General features: G+C 42.6%; 1 protein-coding gene across 2 annotated transcripts in view; it reads right to left on the bottom strand.

Annotated features, from left to right (window-relative positions):
• The window catches only part of LOC115643178 (histone acetyltransferase p300-like), a 125,239-nt gene that overhangs the window by 37,096 nt on the left and 66,687 nt on the right, over nt 1-21,456 (bottom strand). The window contains exons 7-16 of one of the 2 annotated variants that reach the window (XM_030547029.1): nt 13,617-13,710; nt 12,788-12,925; nt 12,064-12,181; nt 11,248-11,422; nt 8,671-8,748; nt 7,957-8,066; nt 7,334-7,492; nt 6,486-6,938; nt 5,728-5,922; nt 4,316-4,472 (exon numbers count right to left, since the gene is read on the bottom strand). In XM_030547029.1, coding sequence (XP_030402889.1) covers nt 4,316-4,472; nt 5,728-5,922; nt 6,486-6,938; nt 7,334-7,492; nt 7,957-8,066; nt 8,671-8,748; nt 11,248-11,422; nt 12,064-12,181; nt 12,788-12,925; nt 13,617-13,710 — 1,677 coding nt within the window. The remainder of the gene's footprint in view (nt 1-4,315; nt 4,473-5,727; nt 5,923-6,485; nt 6,939-7,333; nt 7,493-7,956; nt 8,067-8,670; nt 8,749-11,247; nt 11,423-12,063; nt 12,182-12,787; nt 12,926-13,616; nt 13,711-21,456) is intronic. The other variant, XM_030547037.1, reaches the window with a different exon arrangement.

Below are 21,456 nucleotides of genomic sequence, written 5' to 3'. Positions count from 1 at the left end.
AGAGGTGATAGGTAAGGTTCCATGGGAATCAAGACTGAGGGGAAAAACAGCTGAGGAGGGTTGGCAGTTTTTCAAAGGGACACTATCAAGGGCCCAAAAGCAAGCTATTCCGCTGGGTAGGAAGGATAGAAAATGTGGCAAAAGACCACCTTGGCTTAACCATGAGATCTTGCATGATCTAAAAAATAAAATAAAAAAAAACTTATAAAAAATGGAAACTAGGTCAGATTACAAAGGATGAATATAGGCAAACAACACAGGAATGCAGGGGCAAGATCAGAAAGACAAAGGCACAAAATGAGCTCAGACTAGCTACGGGAATAAAGGGAAACAAGACAACTTTTTATCAATACATTAGAAGCAAGAGGAAGACCAAGGACAGCGTAGGCTCACTGCTCAGTGAGGGGGGAGAAACAGTAATAGGAAACTTGGAAATGGCAGAGATGCTTAATGACTTCTTTGTTTCGGCCTTCACTGAGAAGTCTGAAGGAATGTCAAACAGTGAATGCTTATGGAAAGGGGGTCGGTTTAGAAGATAAAATAAAATAAGAACAAGTTAAAAATCACTTAGAAAAGTTAGATGCCTGCGAGTTACCAAGGCCTGAAGAAATGCATCCTAGAATACTCAAGGAGCTAATAGAGGAGATATCTGAGCCTCTAGCTATTATCTTTGGAAAGTCATGGGAGACAGGAGAGATTCCAGAAGACTGGAAAAGGGCAAATATAGTGCCCATCTATAAAAAGGGAAATAAAAGCAACCCAGGAAACTACAGACCATTTAGTTTAACTTCTGTGCGGGGGAAGATAATGGAGCAAGTAATTAAGGAAATCATCTGCAAACACTTGGAAGGTGGTAAGGTGATAGGGAATAGCCAGCATGGATTTGTAAAGAAGAAATCGTGTCAAACCAATCTGATAGCTTTCTTTGATAGGATAACGAGCCTTGTGGATAAGGCAGAAGCAGTGGATGTGGTATACCTAGACTTTAGTAAGGCATTTCATACAGTCTCGCATGATATTCTTATCGATAAACTAGGCAAATACAATTGAGATGGGGCTACTGTAAGGTGGGTGCATAACTGGCTAGATAACCATACTCAGAGAGCAGTTATTAATGGTTCCCAATCCTGCTGGAAAGGTATAACAAGTGGGGTTCTGCAGGGGTCTGTTTTTGGGACCGGCTCCGTTCAATATCTTCATCGACTTAGATGTTGGCATAGAAAGTACGCTTATTAAGTTTGCAGATGATACCAAACTAGGACGGATTGCAACTGCTTTGGAGGACAGGGTCATAATTCAAAATGATCTGGACAAACTGGAGAAATGGTCTGAAGTAAACCAGATGAAGTTTAATAAAAACAAATGCAAAGTGCTCCACTTAGGAAGGAACAATCAGTTTCACACATACAGAATGGGAAGAGACTGTCTAGGAAGGAGTATAGCAGAAAGGGAACTAGGGGTTATAGTGGACCACAAGCTAGATATGAGTCAACAGTGTGATACTGTTGCAAAAAAAGCAAACGTGATTCTGGAATGAACTAACAGGTGTGTTGTGAGCAAGACATGAGAAGTCATTCTTCCACTCTACTCTGCGCTGGTTAGGCCTCAACTGGAGTATTGTGTCCAGTTCTGGGCACCGCATTTCAAGAAAGATGTGGAGAAATTGGAGAGGGTCCAGAGAAGAGCAACAAGAATGATTAAAAGTCTGGAGAACATGACCTACAAAGGAAGGCTGAAAGAACTGGGTTTATTCAGTTTGGAAAAGAGAAGACAGCGGGGACATGATAGCAGTTTTTAGGTATCTAAAAGGGTGTCATCAGGAGGAGGGAGAAAAAACTTGTTCACCTTAGCCTCTAAGGCTAGAACAAGAAACAATGGACTTATAGTGCAGCAAGGGAGATTTAGGTTGGACATTAGGAAAAAAAGTTCCTAACTGTCAGGATGGTTAAACACTGGAATAAATTGCCTAGAGAGGTTGTGGAATCTCCATCTCTAGAGATATTTAAGAGTAGATTACATAAATGTCTATCCGGGATGGTCTAGAAAGTATTTGGTCCTGCCATGAGGGCAGAGGACTGGACTCGATGACCTCTCGAGGTCCCTTCCAGTCCTAGAGTCTATGAATCTATTAAGATGATAAAGGCTGTAAAGAACCGCTAATGTTCTTGCGATCTGCAAGACAAGGCGCTCCAACCAATAATCATGGGCGGTAAGAAAGAACTGAGAGGGTATGGGGTCAGCGGCGCCTAATATACTGATGCATGAACACAGCTCTCAACAGGGTGCCACAACTGACCCTACGGATACCGTGAAGGCACAGCTGTCGGAGACTTGTGCGAGTGGGTGCGCACACACACCTACAATGGAATGGACATGAGTAAGAAAGGCATCTCCCATGGAACCTTGGGCTTCACCCTGCTCTGAAGCCGAATCTCCTGCATTTGTTGCTCAGGTTGGCTGCAAAAAGATCTATTACTGGGTAATCCCACTGGTGGAAGGCCTAGAGCAAAATGTCTTTTCTTACTGACCATTTGTGCTGGTCTATAAACTCCCTACTGAAGGAGGGAGTTTATAGAGGAAAGCATTCCTCACCCCTGGAAAGTGAAAGGCTTTCTGGTGAGACTCTCTTTATACAGAGGTTCCACAAGTGGTCAAAGTCTGAAGGAGATATGGCTCCCCTTGGTGAGCAGAGGAGCTGTTCCAATTGACATTAGTGGACATCTCGGCACCATCAAAATCGGGATCATGTCCTAAAGGCACCAACATGGAGGATGCATCCAACAGTCATGGAAGTGGGACAGGAAGGCAAAAGGATAAGTTGATGCAGTCACCGAGGGCTGTATTCAAGAAGCCAATGGAAATGATGGAGCCAGGACTGCAAATGATGTCACGGCCAACAGTATTGGTCAAGACTTACTACTGGTGCTGGACCATATAGTAAAGGAGAGTCCAGTAGGGGAAGATACAAAAGGTCCTTTGCTGCAAGTAAGGCCTGCCGTGTTGGTGGCACCAAAATCATAGGCAAATATTCTGTTCTCACTGCCTATAGTATCTATAGGACCCAAATGTCGAGGATGAGATGCTCTAAATAACAGCAGAGATACTGGTCTTGATGGCCCCAGGGGAACCAGAGTTGATGGTGCTGTCGAGAATCAGTGTGCAACTAGACCTTGACTTGGCACCAGAAATCTTCTCTGAGATTTTCCTGTGAGGTGAAGAGTGAGGCTTCAACTCGCTACCAGTCTCAGAAGACAAAGATGGTTAAAATGTCTTAAGGAGGCTGTGAGAGAAGAGCAAGAGCAGTGCTTCTCAACAAATCTGGACTCAGAAGCGGAGACAGCAGGAGGGACACTCCTCATGGACAAGCTGTCCATCCTCTTGTGATTACGGTCAGGCTCTGAAGAGGAATGCATTGCCTTTTTCATAAAATGGATTTTAAAGCAGAAATTCCTCTGTTTCCTCCTCTGCACTGGAAAGGAGGCACCAATAAGACATTTGTTCCTTCTCCATGCTATGCCCATGCCCATCCCCCATCCCCAACCCCTCCCCAGGCAAATTAGGCAGCTTTTGTGACTGTCCATAACAGTGATCATGGCCCTGTTTATTTGAATCCTGGGTAGTTTTTCCATATTAAATCCCCAAATGAAAGGACTAACAAAACTATAGTAAAGCCTAACTGTAACTATAATTATGGAGTAACAGAATTTTTTTTCTAGAGGCTGAATAATCAAAGCTAAACAATGAGTGTGTCAACTCTGACCACAGGCACTAAGAAGGAACTGAGGAGGAGGTGGTGGCCATTCTCTTTTCATGCCCTCAGCTCCCATCACGAAGACAGCAGTGACATATGCACTGCCTTGTTATACAGTTGGTTATACAGCTGGCAAATTCTCCGACTTGAGTACAGTGGGGGGTGCATGCACCTTCAGTGGAATGTACATATTCACAATCACTTGAAGGAGAATAGGGTCTTCCTGCATTACAGCTCTTCCAAGAGCCAATTTATACGCTCAGAATACAGCCTTTTTATGTAAGATGATAATTTCCTACAGACGTTTATTAAACAGGAAAGGATCTCCGATCCTTATTTTACAGAGAGTGTCTAATACCTGATTCAGTGTCAGATAACATTTGAGAACATAGTTCACTAGGACCACTTTTGTATTACTGAAATATTAATACTTATGTCCAAGAGCTACAAAGAGAAGAGTTCATATATGCAAACCGGAAACACTGAAGAAAGTTCAGATTCTGCCTAAATATCCCAGTCCCCCAGAGATTGGAATCCCAAGACCACAACAGTCTTCTTGCTTACTTTTCCTCTTAGACTGTCCTGATGCTGGAGAAGACTGAGTAGCAGGAGTATTGGGTCTTTCTTCCTCTTCCTTCATTTCTGACTTTACTTCTGGTTTCTTCTCTTCTTGCTCCATTGGTTCTGTTATACATTCTTTCACCACTGGTTCCACTTTAATCTGAAAAGCAGATCAGATTCCCTTCACTTAATTCAATATAAGCCCCTCACTTGCTCTTGTTGTGAGGATATAGTAAGATAGCGTGTCTTTTGGGCTTAGCTGCAGTCTGCCTATTATTTCTTCCTATGGAAAAAATGAGTCCTGCTCACTCATCCTGGCTCTCACCTAAGCCTATTCTTCACTCCTCCCCATGTGGTCTCTGCCAAGAGTCAAATAGTTCTACAGGTAATTTATTTAACATTAAATCAGGAAGACTGCCCCTCACCCTCTCTTCCTCCATCCCATGCAATTGGTGGGGAATCCCACCTCCCTGATCACTAGGATCCAGTTTACTTTTTGGCTTTTAGATAGAAACTATAGTTTCTATCCCTGCAAGACAAAAAGTGAGCAACTTTCCCATAAGGCCACAAGTTCCTTTAATGAAAAGTGATCAGGACCTTAGTTTTTCAGCTCAAAGATATAACCCACAGGAGCACAATTCACTATTCTAGGGAATAAAGCCTACAGTGCAGGGGTGGTCAACCTGAGTCTGAGAAGCAGCCAGAATTTTACCTATGTACATTGCCAAAGAGCCACCGTAAAACATTAGCAGCCCCCCCATCAGTTCCCCAAGCCTGTTCCCAGCGCCTCCCACCCACCACGGGCAGCCCCGCTGATCAGCACCTCCCAATCAGGAGGCTCGGGGGGAGGGGCAGGGAAGGAGCAAGGGCATTGCAGGCCCAGGGGAGGGGGAAGGAAGGAGTGGAGTGCAGGTAGGCCCTGTGGCAGGGTCAGGGGTTGAGTGGTAAGCATCCCCCAGCACACTGGAAAGTTGGCACCTATAGCTCCAGCCCCCGAGTCGATGCCTATACAAGGAGCCGCATATTAACTTCTGAAGAGCACCATGTGGCTCTGGAGCCACAGGCTGGCCACCCCTGCTATAGTGACTGTTTACACTAGGGAACACTTTACAGAAAAACAATTGCAGGCCATGCTCAGCTGTCACCGGGTTAGCAAAATTGAGGACCTCAGTGCCGAGAGCCTATTGGCTGCTGCCACCATTTTAAGCGCTGTCATCTACTTCAGCTCAAAAACAGGCCTAGGAGAGAGAGTGCCTAAAATTATGGAGCGGCTGGGATCTACAGCTAGCTTAGCTACAGCCCTAGAGGGAATACCCTCTTCTGAATCACAGCACTCTCATTTCTCTTCAATCTCCCATTGAAGTACTGACCTTGCCCAATCAATTCATACCAGAAAAATTTAGCTATCCTTTTACCTCTGGTTTCTCCTCTATCTGGAGTTCTGTTTGTTCTGACCCCTCTTCTTCCATTTTAATATCCATTTTCACTTCCTGCAAGAGTGACTGCTGCTGCTGCTGCTCTGGGATAGTCTGTTGCGAATTCACTTCTGTGCTGCTGGTAGATGGTGGGTTTGATACCTGCCCATCAATGCTTACAGCTGGCTGTGAAAGCTGTGGGGAAACTCACAGTGACTAAAAAGGGCCAAGCAATTATGCTGCAAAGTTTACTTCATTAAGATGTGCTTTTTATTTGCTGTCATTTTTCCTCAAACATAACTGCACCTCACTTATTCCCCTCCCTTGAAAAAAAACTGACTGCTGCACAACTCTGGTCTGAGGAAACAAGCTATTGAAATCTGCTTTGGACAGCATGGCAGTTTAACCATTTCATATGCCTACTGTACAGTCCCACCCCTACACATGCATGGAAATAAATGCATTATGAGACACTTCTACTATATTTTGCAGTAGGCTCCTAAATGTGCACTAAAATTCTTTAAAATCCTTCCAATATGGAAGTGTCAGGTGTTCCAGTGTCCAGTTTACTGGTCCTGGGTCTTCAGACAAAAATGTACTTCTCAAATGTAATGCATACCCATATTGGTTCAGATGCCTCTTAAACAGGTTGTTGACCATTGTCTTGGACACAGAACAAGTAAACAAAGCTCCTGTCTGAAATTGTCTCACATCTGAGTATCCCTGGGGAAAGTATAAAAATAAAAATATTTTCTTACAGGTGTTGTGGGGTGCTGAGGCTGCAGTGGTGCTGCTGGGGTGGGCACAGATGCAATCGTGCTCTGTTGTGACAGGGGTTGCTGCTGTTGCTCTGCCGAAGGGGTGACTGGAACTGGAGGCTGGACTTGTGGAGGCAGCTGTGCTTGTGGAGGCGTTGGAGTCTGCCTCTGAGGGGGGTGCATAGTTTGTGTCTGCGGTCCAGGTGGCATTGCCGTAGGGGTGGGGGCGGTGGGAGCAGTGGTGGTGGCTGCTGGTGTTGCCTGTGGCTGCTGCTGCTGGGATCCCAGACCTGGGGGAGTGTGGTGAGGTGTTGGGGTACGGCTAGGTACTGGAGAGGGAGAGTTTCGGTGCAAGGTAGGCTGTGGAAGAGGTGGGCAGTGAATATGGCTCCCTTGAGAACCTGGAGCCATTACAGGAGAGTTCACAGGACAGGAAGAGCTGGTCATTTGTGCCTGTGGGAAAACAAGTAGATATATACAATGACTTGAGACAATAAGTGCGAGGAGGGAAGGGATTACCTTCAAGTGGGTACTTTTAAACTGAGTTACTAACACCTATCAGTTTAAAAGTATGACTAGCAATACTGTTGACTTTTTGCACTTCATTTAGTGAGCAGAACGAGATTGTTCAATTTGACATTTTTGTTACATGCACAATATGCTGCAGTGTTTAGATTTCCCCGAACTCCTAAGAAAAATGTAAATACAATTAACCAGTTGTCACTGATATTTAAATAAGCATTAAAGAACAACATTCCCTATTAATCCAACTACCCAACTGAAAAAGAACAGTAAACCCAGCTCACAAAGCCTGTCAGTGAAACTGCTCCCTTAAGTGAAAAACATACTTGAGACACTGGCGTCTGATTGCCAGGCTGGGTCATAGGCATGTTTGTCGCACTCATTCCTGGGGAGGAAGCAGGGAACTGGTTCTGTTGCAGAAACTGACTTTGGCTGGAAGGTTGGCCAACCCCCGGCTGCTGCATACGTGAAGCAAATCCCATCTGCTAGGAAAAAGGAAAGGCTTACTTCACAGTGAAGACATACTCACCCTTAAAAATAAAATTCTACAAAGTAACATCCAGTGCATGGCAGAGCAATTGACATATCTGGCAGCATGTGATGTAATGCAGCATGGCAAATATACTAATGGTCTACTCAAAAGCAGGATCATATTTTTACATTTACTTCCTAATTCAGTTTATGACAGGAGTTCTGGAATTCAGACTGAGATCATGCCTGAAGTTTTTGAGCTAGTTTCTGAAATTCCTCTGCACATACAATCTTAAATCTAAGCCAGTATCAGCAGTTCCCTCACTGATTTGTAAAGACTGGCTACTCATAGTGGAGATGCAAAGGGAGAAACAACAGGACCATAGAGCAAGCAAAGAATTACTGTTTAGATAACCATAGTTGAACAGGAATATCAAACCTAAAGAGTTCAACATACTGGACTGAAAAACATCCTGACCTGGTTCATGGCCCCAGCCTGGCTTAGCTGTCCAGGGTGCTGAAGAGGAGGGGTTTGCCGGGGACCCATGGATGGCAGTTGCATGTTCATCTGGCCAAACTGGTTCATTCCTGTGTATTTATCCCAAAGAGATTTTAAAACAAAAAGTTTCAGTTCTCATTTGGACATCATTCACTGTTTGAACAGGAACAAAATATTGCCTCTGCTCTCCTAATTTTGTCTCTATCAACACACATCTTTGAGTATGCCACACAACGTACTTCAGGCTCTAACTTAGGTATTTTAAGCCTTTTGAAAGCAATGCACATAAACCTAGTAACAAGCTTCTGAGTCAATGGAATCGTTTTTGAGCCTGCCTTGAAGAGAAAGGATATTTTTTGTTTACGAAGTGTATTTTACACACAACTCCAGTATGCTAAGATAAATCTGTCTTTACATTAACCAGTTGCTTGGCAAAGTTTGAAATCAAGTTAAACACGTCAACCCAAACTCCTTCACATTCCTTCAGAACACAAACTAGGTTTTCCTGAAAGACTTGTGTATCCATGTCCCTGCTTTCAGGTATGAGTTTTGGTGAAGAGCAGAGAAAACTACATTCTAGTAGACTCCAGTGAGGACTGCTTGATGTCATATAGCTATTGGGGAAGGCAGAATCCACGATCCTATCCACATGCATTTGGAATTACATGGGCTTCCTTTCTTTGGAACACTTACCCGGCTGCGTCTGCATGCGATTCATCATCTGATTTGGCACACTGGCACGAATCATGGTTGGGTCAGGAAGGGGACCATCTGAAAAAAAGAGTTGGAAAAACAGAGGTTAGGGAGTTAAGACAATAGTCCATCCTCTCAAACTTCACTTTTACAACAATTACTTTATTGGGAAATATTCAAATTAACTCCAGACACAGTGAGACCATGTTAGGTCCTAAAAGATGACTCAATGGAACAAAGATGGAAAAACTTGTAAATACAAACGTGTGCTATTTCTTAACCAAAAATAGTTTAAGATGTCTGAACTTTGTGAAGCTTAGGACTGATCTGCAGCATATTAACGAGTTACAATGACTATATTGCCAGAAGCTTAAAATGTCTCATGCACTATTAAGCAGTGTTAACACTGTTCTGTATAGGTTAAACAGCAGACTGACAAATTCACTTAGAGCACCAACCTTGAAAGGACCTGCATCTCATACACTGAAATCAAGTTCAAACTTTTTCATCAAAATGCATCCTCACTTTTAAAAACCCCTAGACTAACCCAATTGTACAGTGACATTCTGAGGTGAATGGATGGCTCAGGGGATTGGGAAAAATATTTAGCTTTTTGCCTCTACATCACTAATTCCATCTAACCCCAGTCTGGTGAGCAAAACTCATTACAGTATGATGGCTGTTTAGCAGACTGCATGAAATTCAATATTCAGCTAAATTCCTATTTGTAAAGTGCTTCTAAAGTTCAAGAACTGAATGAGCACAAGAGAAAAAAAATCCAATATATTCTTAGAGGTAGGTGGTCTGTTAGGAGAATGGCCATACTGGGCAAGGGGAATAATTCTGTGAAATAAGTTTACAGAGCTGCAATTGTATTTAGAGAACTTCAATCTCCAGAGCTGTCATTTCAGCACCTTGCATCAACACAAAACTAATCTTAAACAAGTATGTTTTAGCACAAGTAATTTGTCATTTAATTACTGTAAAATTTACAGAAATATAAAAAAGAGACTGAGACTAACTGGAAGGAGAAAGAAAGGTAGAACATAGGACGGTGTCTGTCCCATCCCACCCCCTAGTCTACTCTATCACACTGATCACCCAAGCTGATATTTCTACACCCATTGTCTAATATTCCTTGGCCATGAGTAGATTTGTTTGTTGTTGGACTGGTGGTGGAAGTTATACCATTGTAAGTGTATCGTGAGAATTTGAGCAAGAAATGATTGGAAATTTAACCATCCATCAATCCAAGCCCTTAAATTATTGCTTAGCATTACCCAGATGAAGTGCACTGCACCTGACGATGTTTTAGACATTAAATGCTAATACCCAGGCAGTCCTGTAGAATTTGATCTTGTCACCCAGTTTATTTACTATGTCTGAGGGACTGTTGGAGTGATACTACAGACTTCAAGATCAGCATGCTAATATCTAGTTCTACTTCTTTTTTCCCCTCCCATCAAGACCAAACAATATTTCTTCTCTGATATCCCAGCACCTGGCCAAAGGAGAAACCTGGACAACATCCACTGCATCCACAGCACTTAGGGGCTCCATTTGGTTAACATGGAAGTGATTATTGTGAAGGAAGGAGAAGCATTATGAGAAATACACTGAGATTTTGACTTCACCCACAACTGAAGGCAACTGTTCATCTGTTAAGGTGACATGCATTTTTGGGGTCTTATTGAACTTCTAATTTTGAATTCCCAAATGCATTTCTGGGCAAAAATATTTTTTACTTCTGAATTTTCAAGAGATTAATATACATCTTTTTCTCTCCAATGACAACTTTTGCAGTGCCTTCTAGGCATGTGTCAGCTCCAGGCTAGCTTACAGCAATGTGCTCTCCACTTTGGATTACCTTTAAATAGCCACCAGGAAGCTGCAAAAAGTGCAGAATATGGCAACTTTATAAGTAAGGGCAGGCTGTCAAGACCACATCACACAAATGCTCTAAACTGATTACAATTCCAAATTGTAAATGGTTTATGACCCAGCTATCTCAGAGCTCTTTCCATAGCCGCTATAACAATGGCCATTAACCAAGTAACGGTTGACTTCAGTCCCCAGAGCTGAATTCTTCATTCACACTGTGGTTGGGTATTCTCAAAAATAGGCTCAGCTCTGGAATTCACTCAGTTGATCAGTCAGAGTCTAAGTCTTGTCACTTTTAGGACAATACAGAACAACTCTGCTTACACTCTCCAAAACAAGGGTTTGGTATCCACAGACAGTGGCACGTTCAGTTAGTGTACAAGATCCCATGTGAAGTTTTGCCTCTCTTGTCAAACACCATTTTCTCCACCAATTAAACACGAGTTAACTCAGAGATTTTGCAAGTAGTTCTTGCAAAATCTCACATAGTGAATAGGCAATAACAGGAAAATGCTCTCACCACCGAACCACATACTATTACACACTGAGCCACTTCAAGTTCTTCTAGAGAATTAGGCAATTATAATTTTGTAAGATTATCCATAAAATGGGGGAGAAAGGCTCCCATTCTGGCCCACTATAATGATTTCCCTGCAAAAGTTATTCCCTTTTATTAACTAACCCAAATGTTCTTACTTGCAGACATCCCTGGTTGTGGCTGCCCCATGTTGGGCCCTTGATTCATGGGAGCTGGTGGCATGCCTGGTGCATTTGGTATCATGTTCTGCTTCTGCAGTCTGGTCCTTCGCTTCTCCTCTAGTTCCTTCTGAATCTTATAGATCTTCTCAGCTAACAAGTGGTAGTACTCTGCCTGTTCGGGTATAAAGAGACAAGAGAGATGTAAACCTTACGGATTAAAAATTGATGACCAAGTTTAGGGTTGGGAAAGACTTCCTTCTCTCCCCTGCATATTAGAGTGCTGAGAAGTGATTTTCCCATAGGATTAGGCGAGCATATTCCACTGTATTTCCTGCAACTGAAGGCTGACAGTGGATTTATTCTACCCATATTGTCCATTTATTTGACACACACCACAGTAAAGGGTAAGCTCTGGGTTTATAGTGTATTTGGTAGAAAATGAGAAACCTCAAGCATGGCACATTAGGATAAAAAGCTTTCAGACCACAAACATGTCTCAAGCAGAAAGACAAGATCTGAAACTAAGAAGAGATTGGAGCTTGCTGTTGCCCTTGCATAAGTCAGCATCACCTTAAAAAAAAAAATCTCTGCACTTTTACTTATTTTAGGGACCCAACTTGTCAGTTAGGCCTCCACTCCCACCCCATGAACACTACTTAATTTATTAATGGTACATTGAGACAGTATTTGAACACTGACCCTATGAATACTAGAAGCTGCCTAGTCTCCACAGCAGTTTTGAGTTCTGTCCACTACACTGACAGACTCATGGCAGGCTCTCTGCAGCTCTGGTGGGAAAATATGGCAACTCACCCTGCTATTTGCAGATTCATACATGTCACCTTCTACCTTCCGTGCATATGCCACCAGGTTCTCCATGCGCCTGTCTTTTAATGCTGCAGGGTCGGGGGTAGGAAATATGGCTTGGACTCTGAAGAGGGAAAAACGATGAAACAGATTAAAAATATGCAACTTTTAAATTTAAATAAATGGCCCCAAATGAAGTTCAAACATAAAGGGCTTTTAATCTCTATTTCAGGCATCTAAAGAAAGTTAGAGATCATCATACATTGCAGCTTTAAGGGTCACTATAACCCCAATGCTTTCCTGATCTCTCCCCCAATACTGACATTTTGGAGCACAGAGGAGCATGTTTGATACAATAGGGATCAGACCTAAAGTAGCTTTAGATATAATTTTAGGATTTAATATAAGGAAAGCAAATCATCCCATATTTTTGCCATTATTTCTTCTGACCATCACTCCATCAAAATCCACTTTCATGTCCTATCTTGCTCAAAGCAACAGGCTTCCTCAACTTTAAAGCCTAAGCTACTCTCTAGTAGGTGTTTCTCTACTTTTTTGGGTGAAGCACATTGCGGTGCAACTACAAAACATTTTAAAACGTTTTTGTGCTTATATTTCTTTAAGTTCAACTGATTCCTTAGCCTTCTAGTCTTGGAAAATACTACAACCCTTCCAGTTCTCCCAACCTTCCTTGGCAGAGGGAGACCTTGTTTTGATACCAGACACCTACAGTTTATGGACAAGATGATTTCGGAGGTCCTGAGTAATATCTTCATGCCACTGTTTTCGAATTCCGGTGTTGGATGGTTGTGCTGCTGTTGGCATAGCTCCCAAACTGGTAACACCTGCACTTTCACTCATCATGGGACTTTGAAATAGAATAAGAATATGTTAGAGGAGGAAAAAGTGCCAAACTTATCTTACATGAATAGTCTATTTTATACTTAAGGATGACAAATCACTATTTACTATTTGATTTACACACTATATAAAAATCACTTCACTGATCAAGGAAGCACAACCCACCGCTGGAGTGAAGCAAGATGGATGTTTAGTAGTACGCAGCAGCACTGCAAAACTATTTAGGAGACTGACATGAACTCTACCAAATCCAATGGAAAACAGAGCCACTACCTAAAAGGAATTTTGCCCCCACACTGGGGTTTACTTCATTTCCCTTGCAAAAACTCTGACAGAAGTTGTAATTACCTCTTTATATCTCATCGGAAAGATGAGGCACTAGAGTGTCTCTTAACCCCACGGCAGAGGGATGACAGATTTGCAATACATCATCACATCCAGTAACACCTGCGTATTTGAGGTCTAGCAAAAAACTCACTCAGCCTAACCGTAGTAATCCATGAGACCTGATGTTCTTTTAACCATACCAAAAATGCTCTCAAATCCAAAGACATTCCCCTTTTTCCAATCTTAATTGCAAAGATTATACAAATCTCTCAACATGGGAGTAGGGATTTCCCCCCCTCAGGTTTTTCTGAAGTGAATTCTGTTCAGTATTTTCAGACTTTTTTTAAATCCATGTGAAATGTTCAACTTACTTTTGGGAATTCATTGCTGAATGCAACATCGACTCAGGCAGCAGATTAGGGGCTTGAACCCCCATACCTCCATTCACACCCATAGGATTAGCATCTAGATAGAAAAAGGAATAATATATTAAAATTAATGGATCACCACCACACAAGCTCTGCACTCAATCCTCCTCCCTCAAGAGAGGGAAAACTATGGATAAAAAAGACATACATATGGATAGCTCTGAAGAGTTATGAAATGTCTTGAAAGCCTCAAGTGAGTATTTTCTCCTATTTAATAGTCATTTTTCATTAAGCAAATATTGATTCCTTTGCCAATCCGTGTACATTGCGACTTGTATATTTCTAGGTCATCAGAGGCCAACGTGTGTATCAACTCTGATAATTTCTTGGATCAGCTGTTATAATCTCCTCCTGTTTCCTCTCCAACAATGCCACCAAGACTGGAGAGGCATGAGAAAAGAACAGAGGAGAGAAGTTTTACAGTAACTGGAGTTCAAGATATATGTCCTTGTGGGTGCTCCACTTTGAATGTGTCTGTGCCCCATGTGCCTTCAGTGGAGATTTTCTGTAGCAGGGCCCATTAGGCTAATGCATGTGCTGTACACATACTCCTGCTCTGTACCAAGGATATGTGGGTTTGCATGGGCGAATTGCCCTCAGTTCCTTCTCCACCACAAAGCCCTAAAGAGAGAAGACTCTGAAGCAGAGAGGAAGGCAGGCAGGCAGGGCACTGGAGCACACATAGGGACTCATCTCAAAGAGCTCCAATTACTGTACAAGGTATGTAACCTCCTCTTCTTCAAGTAGTCTCTCTGTGGGCATCAACCACCATAATTCCTAGCAGTACCCACTGAATGAGACAGACTGAGTGCCAACGCCCCTAAGGCTGTCTGTAAGACAGCCAAGTCAAAATCAGCATTCTATGCAGGAAGCATCAACCAAGGCACAGTGTCTAGGGAAAGTGAACTGAACCTCACATAGCAGTCTTGCATATTTCCATAACAAACAAGTCCTTTAGCCAAGCCCCAGACATGGAGTATGATCTTGTAGAACTGACAACGACTTTAGAAGGGGAGAGAATGTTAGCAGCCACATAACAGGTGAGTACGCAACCAGAAACCCACTGGGTTGTCACTGCTAGCTCTGTCCACAACAGAAAAACAATCTCAGGGAGGGATTAAGAAAAGTCAAGACCTGCCTAGATAATAAGCCAACATTCTTCTGACATCTGATATGAAGAACAGCTTCCTGTTTTGACTAATGACTGATGTAGAATATGGGGAGATGAAAGGATTGATTGACATGAAAATCTGAAGTAATATTGGGTAAGAAGCATAGAATGGTCAAAGAAACTATCTTTGAAAACAATGGAATATGGAGGGTCAGCCAGTTCTCCACCGCTTTAGGCAGAGATAATAGCCACTAGGAATGCTGCTTTTATGGAGGGGTTCAGAAGCAAGCAGATCACTAACACTATAAAGGGTGGTTTCATCCAAGCACTGAAAACTAAACTTAAGTCTCAGGAGGGAGTAAGGTGTCTAATACTAGAGAAGAGGATTGACAGATCCTGTATAAATCTTGACATTGCAAGATGAACAAATACTGAGAAGCCTTGTACTGCAGCATGGAATGCAGTGATGGCAGCTAGGTGAACTGACAGAACTCAAAGCAAGTTCTGCTTTCTTCAAAAAGTAAATAAGTATTCTAATACCTCACGGTGGGAGAATCAATAGGAGACAAATTATGGCAAAACACATCTATGACAACTTCAGAAATGGAAAAAGGTTTTAAGTCTTTCTAATGGAATCTTCCCTACTGTTCAGTAGAATCTCCTGAACCCCTATGGCAGTAAGATAGTACTAGCTCAGAGAACCATCTAGGTATCAGGCCTTGAGCCACAGTGTGTTCAGGTTGGTTTGAAGGACATCCCGAGTCCTGTGTGAGAAGACCAGGCATCAGCAGAAGATTGATAGCTGGTCAGGAGAAGATGAAAAGGAAACCAAAATTTGTCATCTCAGCCAAGTTGGTGCAAACAAGATAATCATGGCTTTATCTTGCTTGGTTTTGTTTAAGACCCTGAGGATCAGTGGCATTGGAGGAAACACATATAGGAGTTTCTTTGCCCAGGAAAGGAGAAAGGCATTGCCCAGAGAATGGTGGCCCAACCGTCCCCTTGAACAGAACTGCACAGGTTTTTGATTGGCTAGGGGGGCAAAAATCAGTTTTTGGAAATCCCAGGCAAGAAATATCAGAGTCCAGCTCTGTCTAGTTCCCACTAAGTGAAGCACCTGCTGAGACTGTCACCTTCAGTGTTTCGGTGGGTAGGCAGACTGCCGAGATCAGAATATTGTGAGCTATGTACCAGTTCCGTAATTTCATGGCTTCTGTGGAGAGGGAAAGAGAATCTTGCTCTCCCTCGTCTATAATAGTACATACTGGCCCTGCGCTCTGTCACTGTGTGGACTGACTGGCTTTGAATCATGAAAAGAAAGTGCAGACAGGCATGCCTGACAGCTCTGAGCTCCAGAACACTGATGCGTAAGGTGGACTCTTGGGCAGACCCTCTGCCTTGGACAGTATGCTCCTAAAGAAGAGTTCCCCATTCAAAGGAGGACATATCAAGCTATCACATGAGAAGGTGGGTGAACCCGACCCCCAAACAAACTTTTTTGGATTCTTCCACCATTCAAGGGAAACCGGGATATGACGAGGATTAGAGATCTGAAGCAGGCTTGGAAGCAACATAGATGCAGTTGAGCATGAAATCTAACAAAAGGCACATGCTACAGGCATGATCTGGCAGTGACTTAAGAACAGATCCGAATTCACACAATCAGATGTGACAGCGCAAGGAACCTGGCAGATAAGCTCTGGCTGCATTAGCGTTTCAAATAGAGATTTTAGGGGCTCTCTTTTGTAAAGATAAGAAGACTTCCTGAAGTTTAGCTGAAGACCAATACTGCTGAACAGAGACAAAGACCAGAATGCTGCTTATCTGTGTAGGCATATCACTTGAGAAGCCAGTCGTCAAGGCAGGGGTAGATGATTACTCACCATTGACAAAAGTTATGCAGTTACTGCTGCCATGACTTTTGTAAATACCTGGGAGCAGTAGCTAACACAAAAAGGAAGGATGAGATATTGGTAATGGTCTTCCATATCATGAAGTGTAGAAATTTCCTGTGAGAAGGACGTATCGCAATATGAAAACATCCTGAAGGTTGCGCATCAGGAAACAGTCCCCTAGATCCAGAGATGGAATGATGTCCGCCAGTGGTATCCTGAAGGTCTGTCACCTTGACAAAAGTATTCAACATCCATAGATCTAGAATCAGTCTCCATCTACCCTTCTATTTGGGAACAGAAGTCCTTGGAATAGAGACCCTTTCCTTGTATTGAGTAGGAACTGCTCCTGAAGAGAGAAGAGACTGAACCTCTTGCTTCAGAAAAGGTTTATGAGAGGGGTCCCTCTGAAAGGGAACAGAAAGGGAGAATGGAATGAAATTGAAAGGAGTAACCCAAAGTTGTTACAACTTCCAACAATCATCTCTGTCAGAGATACTCTGCTCTCATGAGGTGTGAAAAATGGAAGAGATGATCTCCAAAAAGGTGGAAAGTTGAGAAGGGTAACATGATGCAAGAGGCCTGGATCAGCATGTTCGCGCTCCTCAATTGAGTCAAAAAGTCTGTTTGGCTATCATTGGGCTCCTGAGTTGAGGCTGCTGTAGCAGATGGTCTCTGCCAACCTTCTGAATCTATCATCCAGTGTGACCTCCTGCACACCGCAGGCCACAGAACCTCACTCCCCAATTCCTTTAATAGACACCTAACCTCTGACGAGTTACTGAAGTCCTCAAATCATGGTTTAGAGACTTCAAGTTATAGAGAACCTATGATTTATACTAATTTAAACCTGCAAGTGACTTGTTCCTCATGCTGCAGAGAAGACAAAAAAACCCAGAATGTCTGCCAATATTGCCCTGGCAAAAATTTCTTCCAGACCACAAACATGGCAATCAGTTAGACCTAGAGCATGTGGGCAAGACCAACCAGACACCTAGGAAAACATACTCTGCAGTAACTCAGAGCCCTCCCCATCTAGTGTCCCATCACCAGCCAATGGAGTTATTTGCTGCTAGCAGTTGCAGATTGGCTACATGCCATCGTAGTCAGTCGCATCATACGATCCCCTCCATAAACTTATCATGCTCAGTCTTCAAGCCAATTAGATTTTCTGCCCCCACTGCTCCCCTTAGAAGGCTGTTCCAGAACTTCACTCCTCTGAAGGTTAGAAACCTTTGCTTAATTTCAAGCCTAAACTTGCTGATGGCCAATTTATATCCATTTGTTCTTGCGTCCACACTGGCACTTAACTTAAATAACTTTCCTTATGAAATCTGGGTTTTATTCTAGGTGGCACTGACAATCTATGGAAAGCAGAGAATTGAGAAGGGCGTGATCTCTGGAGCCGCCTGAGATAGACTAAACTTCTTTATTTGCAGGCATAGATATTCTGAAAATGAAAGGTCCTCCTGAAGTCCTCCAAAGTATGCAGCGAATTGTCTGTGGTGTCACTGAATAATTTTAGAACATCTAAAAGAAGGCCCCTCTACAGAGTTCAGTCATCACAATCACAATGTCCAAAAGCTATGATACCCTGTGCATTACTACTGCCATAGCAATGGAATGAAAAGCCTGCACGGTTGCTATAGCCAACAGCTGCCCTTTTGCAATGATTCCTTGAAGTTGTTCTTTGCACTTTTGTGGTATATGTTCAATTTAAAAAACAAGAACTGAACTTGGTACAATTAGTATCACTATTTTGCAACAATTGGGTGACAGTTAGTAATTCAGAACTAAACATAAGGACACAATGGCCATATTGGTTCAGATCAATAGTCCATCTAGCCCAGCATTGAGCCGATGCCAGATGCTTCAGAGAGAACAACCAGAATGGGCAATTGATCAAGTGATCCATCCCGTCGTCCATTCCCACCTTCTGGCAGTCAGATGTTTATGGACAGCCTGAGCATGGGGTTGCACATCGGACCATCTTGGCTAATAGCCACTGACAGAGGTATCCTCCATGAACTTATCCAATTCTTTTTTGAACTAAGTTACACTTTTGACTTTCACAAATATCCCCCGGCAACAAGTTCCACAGGTTAACTATGTATTGTGTGAGGTAGTACTTTCTTAAATTAGTTTTACACATGCTTCCTATTAATTTCATTTAGTGACCCCTGGTTCGTATGTTATGTGAAGGAACAAATAATTCCTCATTCACTATCTCCACACTATTCATGATTTTATAGACCTCTATATCATCCCCTCTCTCTCACCTCTACGATGAACAGTTCCAGTCTTTTTAAATCCTCCTCCTATGAAAGCTGTTCCATACCCCAATCATTTTTGTTTTTTGTTGTCCTTCTCCGTACTTTAGCCAATTTAATATATTTGAGAGATGGTGACCAGAACTGTGCAGAATTCAAGCGGTTGGTGTACCGTGGATTTATATAGTTTCAGCAGGATATTTTCTCTTATCTATCCCTTCCCTAATGCTTTCTAACACTATTTGCTTGTTTAAATGCTGCTGCACACCAAGCAGATTTTTTCAGAGAGCTATTAACAATGCCTCAGATTTCTTGAGTGGTAACAGCTAATGTAGATCCCGTATTTTCTCTGTATAGTTGGGATTACATTTTCAAATGTGCAATACTTTGCATTTATCAACACCAAGTTTCACCTGTCATCCTGTTGCCCAATTACCCAATATTGTGAGATTCCCTCCCTTAACTACCTTGAGTAATTTTGTATTGTCTGCAACTTTACCACCTCATTAAAATTAAATTTCTCCCTTTCCAAATCATTTAGGAATATGTTGAACACTACTGGTCCCAGTACCGATCCTTGGGGTCCCTGTTCTGTTTACCTCTCTCCATTGTAGAAACAGGATTTATTCCTACCCTTTGTTTCCTATCTTTTAACCAGTTACTGATCCATGAGAGGAACTTCCCTCTTATCCCATGACTACCTTCTTTGCTTAAGAGCCTTTGGTGAGTGACCTTAAAGGTATTCTGAAAGTTCAAGTACATTATATCAACTGGATCACCCATGTCTAAATATGTGTTGATACCAATATATTAGAATTCTGTGAGGGTAAGACATGATTTCCCTTTACAAAAGCCATGATTACTCTTCCACAACGTATCATGTTAAGTGACTGATAATTCTATTCTTTACAATAGTAACAACCAACGTGCGTGGTACTCAAGTTAGGCTTATTGGTCTGTAATTGTCAGAATTGCCTTAAAAAAAAAATCAGCATCACATTAGCTATTTGCCAGTCATCTGGTATAGAGTCTGATTTAAGGAATAGGTTACACTGCACAGTTAATAGTTCTGATGGAACTTGTATATGAAACTGCAGAACTCTTGGGCAAGTACCATCTGCCTGGTCCTGGTGACTTACTGTTTATTTTATCAATTTGTTCCCAAACCACCTCTACAGACACTTCAATCTTGGACAATTCCTCAAATTTCTGACCTAAAAAGAATGGTTCAGGTATGGGACTCTCCCTCACATCCTCTGCAGTGAAGACCAATGAAAAGAATTCATTTAGCTTCTCTTCAACAGCCTTGCCTTTTTTGAGTGCTCTATTAGCACTCTATCATCCAGTGGCCTCGCTGATTGTTTCACAGGCATCCTGCTTCTGCTGTAAAACTGCAGAAGAGTAATCCATATGAGCACTGGGCACTTTAAAAAACACTCTTGCCAGTAGATAGCCCAGGGATCCCAGTATGTCCACTGGGAAGACGTGTGTGAGAGTGAGAGTGTGAGGGAGAGAGAATGAATGGAAGGGACATCCTGGGTTGGTCATACCAGGTGAGATGTTTGGTGGGCTTTAATGGTAGAAACCTGAATCTCTCCTCCCCACAGGTCAGGTTCTGGATAGTCAAACATAGGTAGGTAATCAGTAGAATCCTGCACAGAAATCAGAGAGTCTGAAGTACTCACCACCTCTTTATAGTCTAGTGGAGAGGCAGGTGAAAAGAGAAGTAACTGGTATATTTCAGAAAGTGCCAGTACTGGTGATCTAGGCAGTCTTTGCAAAAGGTGGGATATGAAGGATAATACCAGTTGTGGTACTGGAAGTCTCAAACACCAAGGAGACTTTGGCTCCTTGGAAATAAATGGGTCCTCTGAGAATCTCAATTCCTGCAGTACCAGGTGAGCCAGCGTGGTGGTGAGTCCCACTCAAAAAAGGCAAGGATAAAGGTGTGAGGTATCCAGAGTCGCATGACTGTATCCATACTCGCTGTACTGATGCTCTAGGTATGAGCAAAGCAGTAGAAGAAGAGTGTACTGCCTTCTTATTAGAGTTCTTAGGATTGGTAGTCTCTCACCCAAGTTTGAATGGTACCAATGGCTTCTGTACTGAGAGGTGGGAACTGTGCACTTTGAAAGGCTGACAGGGACTTAGGATAGATGATTTCTCAGTATCAAGACCACTTGAAGCCTCTGTAGGGTGCAAAGTCTCCAGTCTGGTAGACCTTTTAGAATGGTCTTTGTGAGGCGACTCGACACTCCTCTTGGAGGGTGGTCTTCCAGATTCACTCATAGGTCTGTCCCTCAAAGTCCTAGAGGGTAAGCAACCACAAGAGTTGTTGGAACACTGGTCGCTCAGAGGCTGATGCCCTCCAGTTTCTGAGCCTGGATCTGAAGTGAGACAGACAGAGCTCCATCAAAAGGAGTCAATGCTTTATGTCTGTCTTTCCTTGAGTGGCTCTTGAAGATAGTGAAAAACTTGTACTTAAGATGGTACATACGTATCCCTAAAGC

Source organism: Gopherus evgoodei, chromosome 1, assembly GCF_007399415.2.
Source record: "Gopherus evgoodei ecotype Sinaloan lineage chromosome 1, rGopEvg1_v1.p, whole genome shotgun sequence".
NCBI lineage: Eukaryota > Metazoa > Chordata > Testudines > Testudinidae > Gopherus > Gopherus evgoodei.
This window is presented reverse-complemented; position numbering and strand designations above follow the sequence as displayed.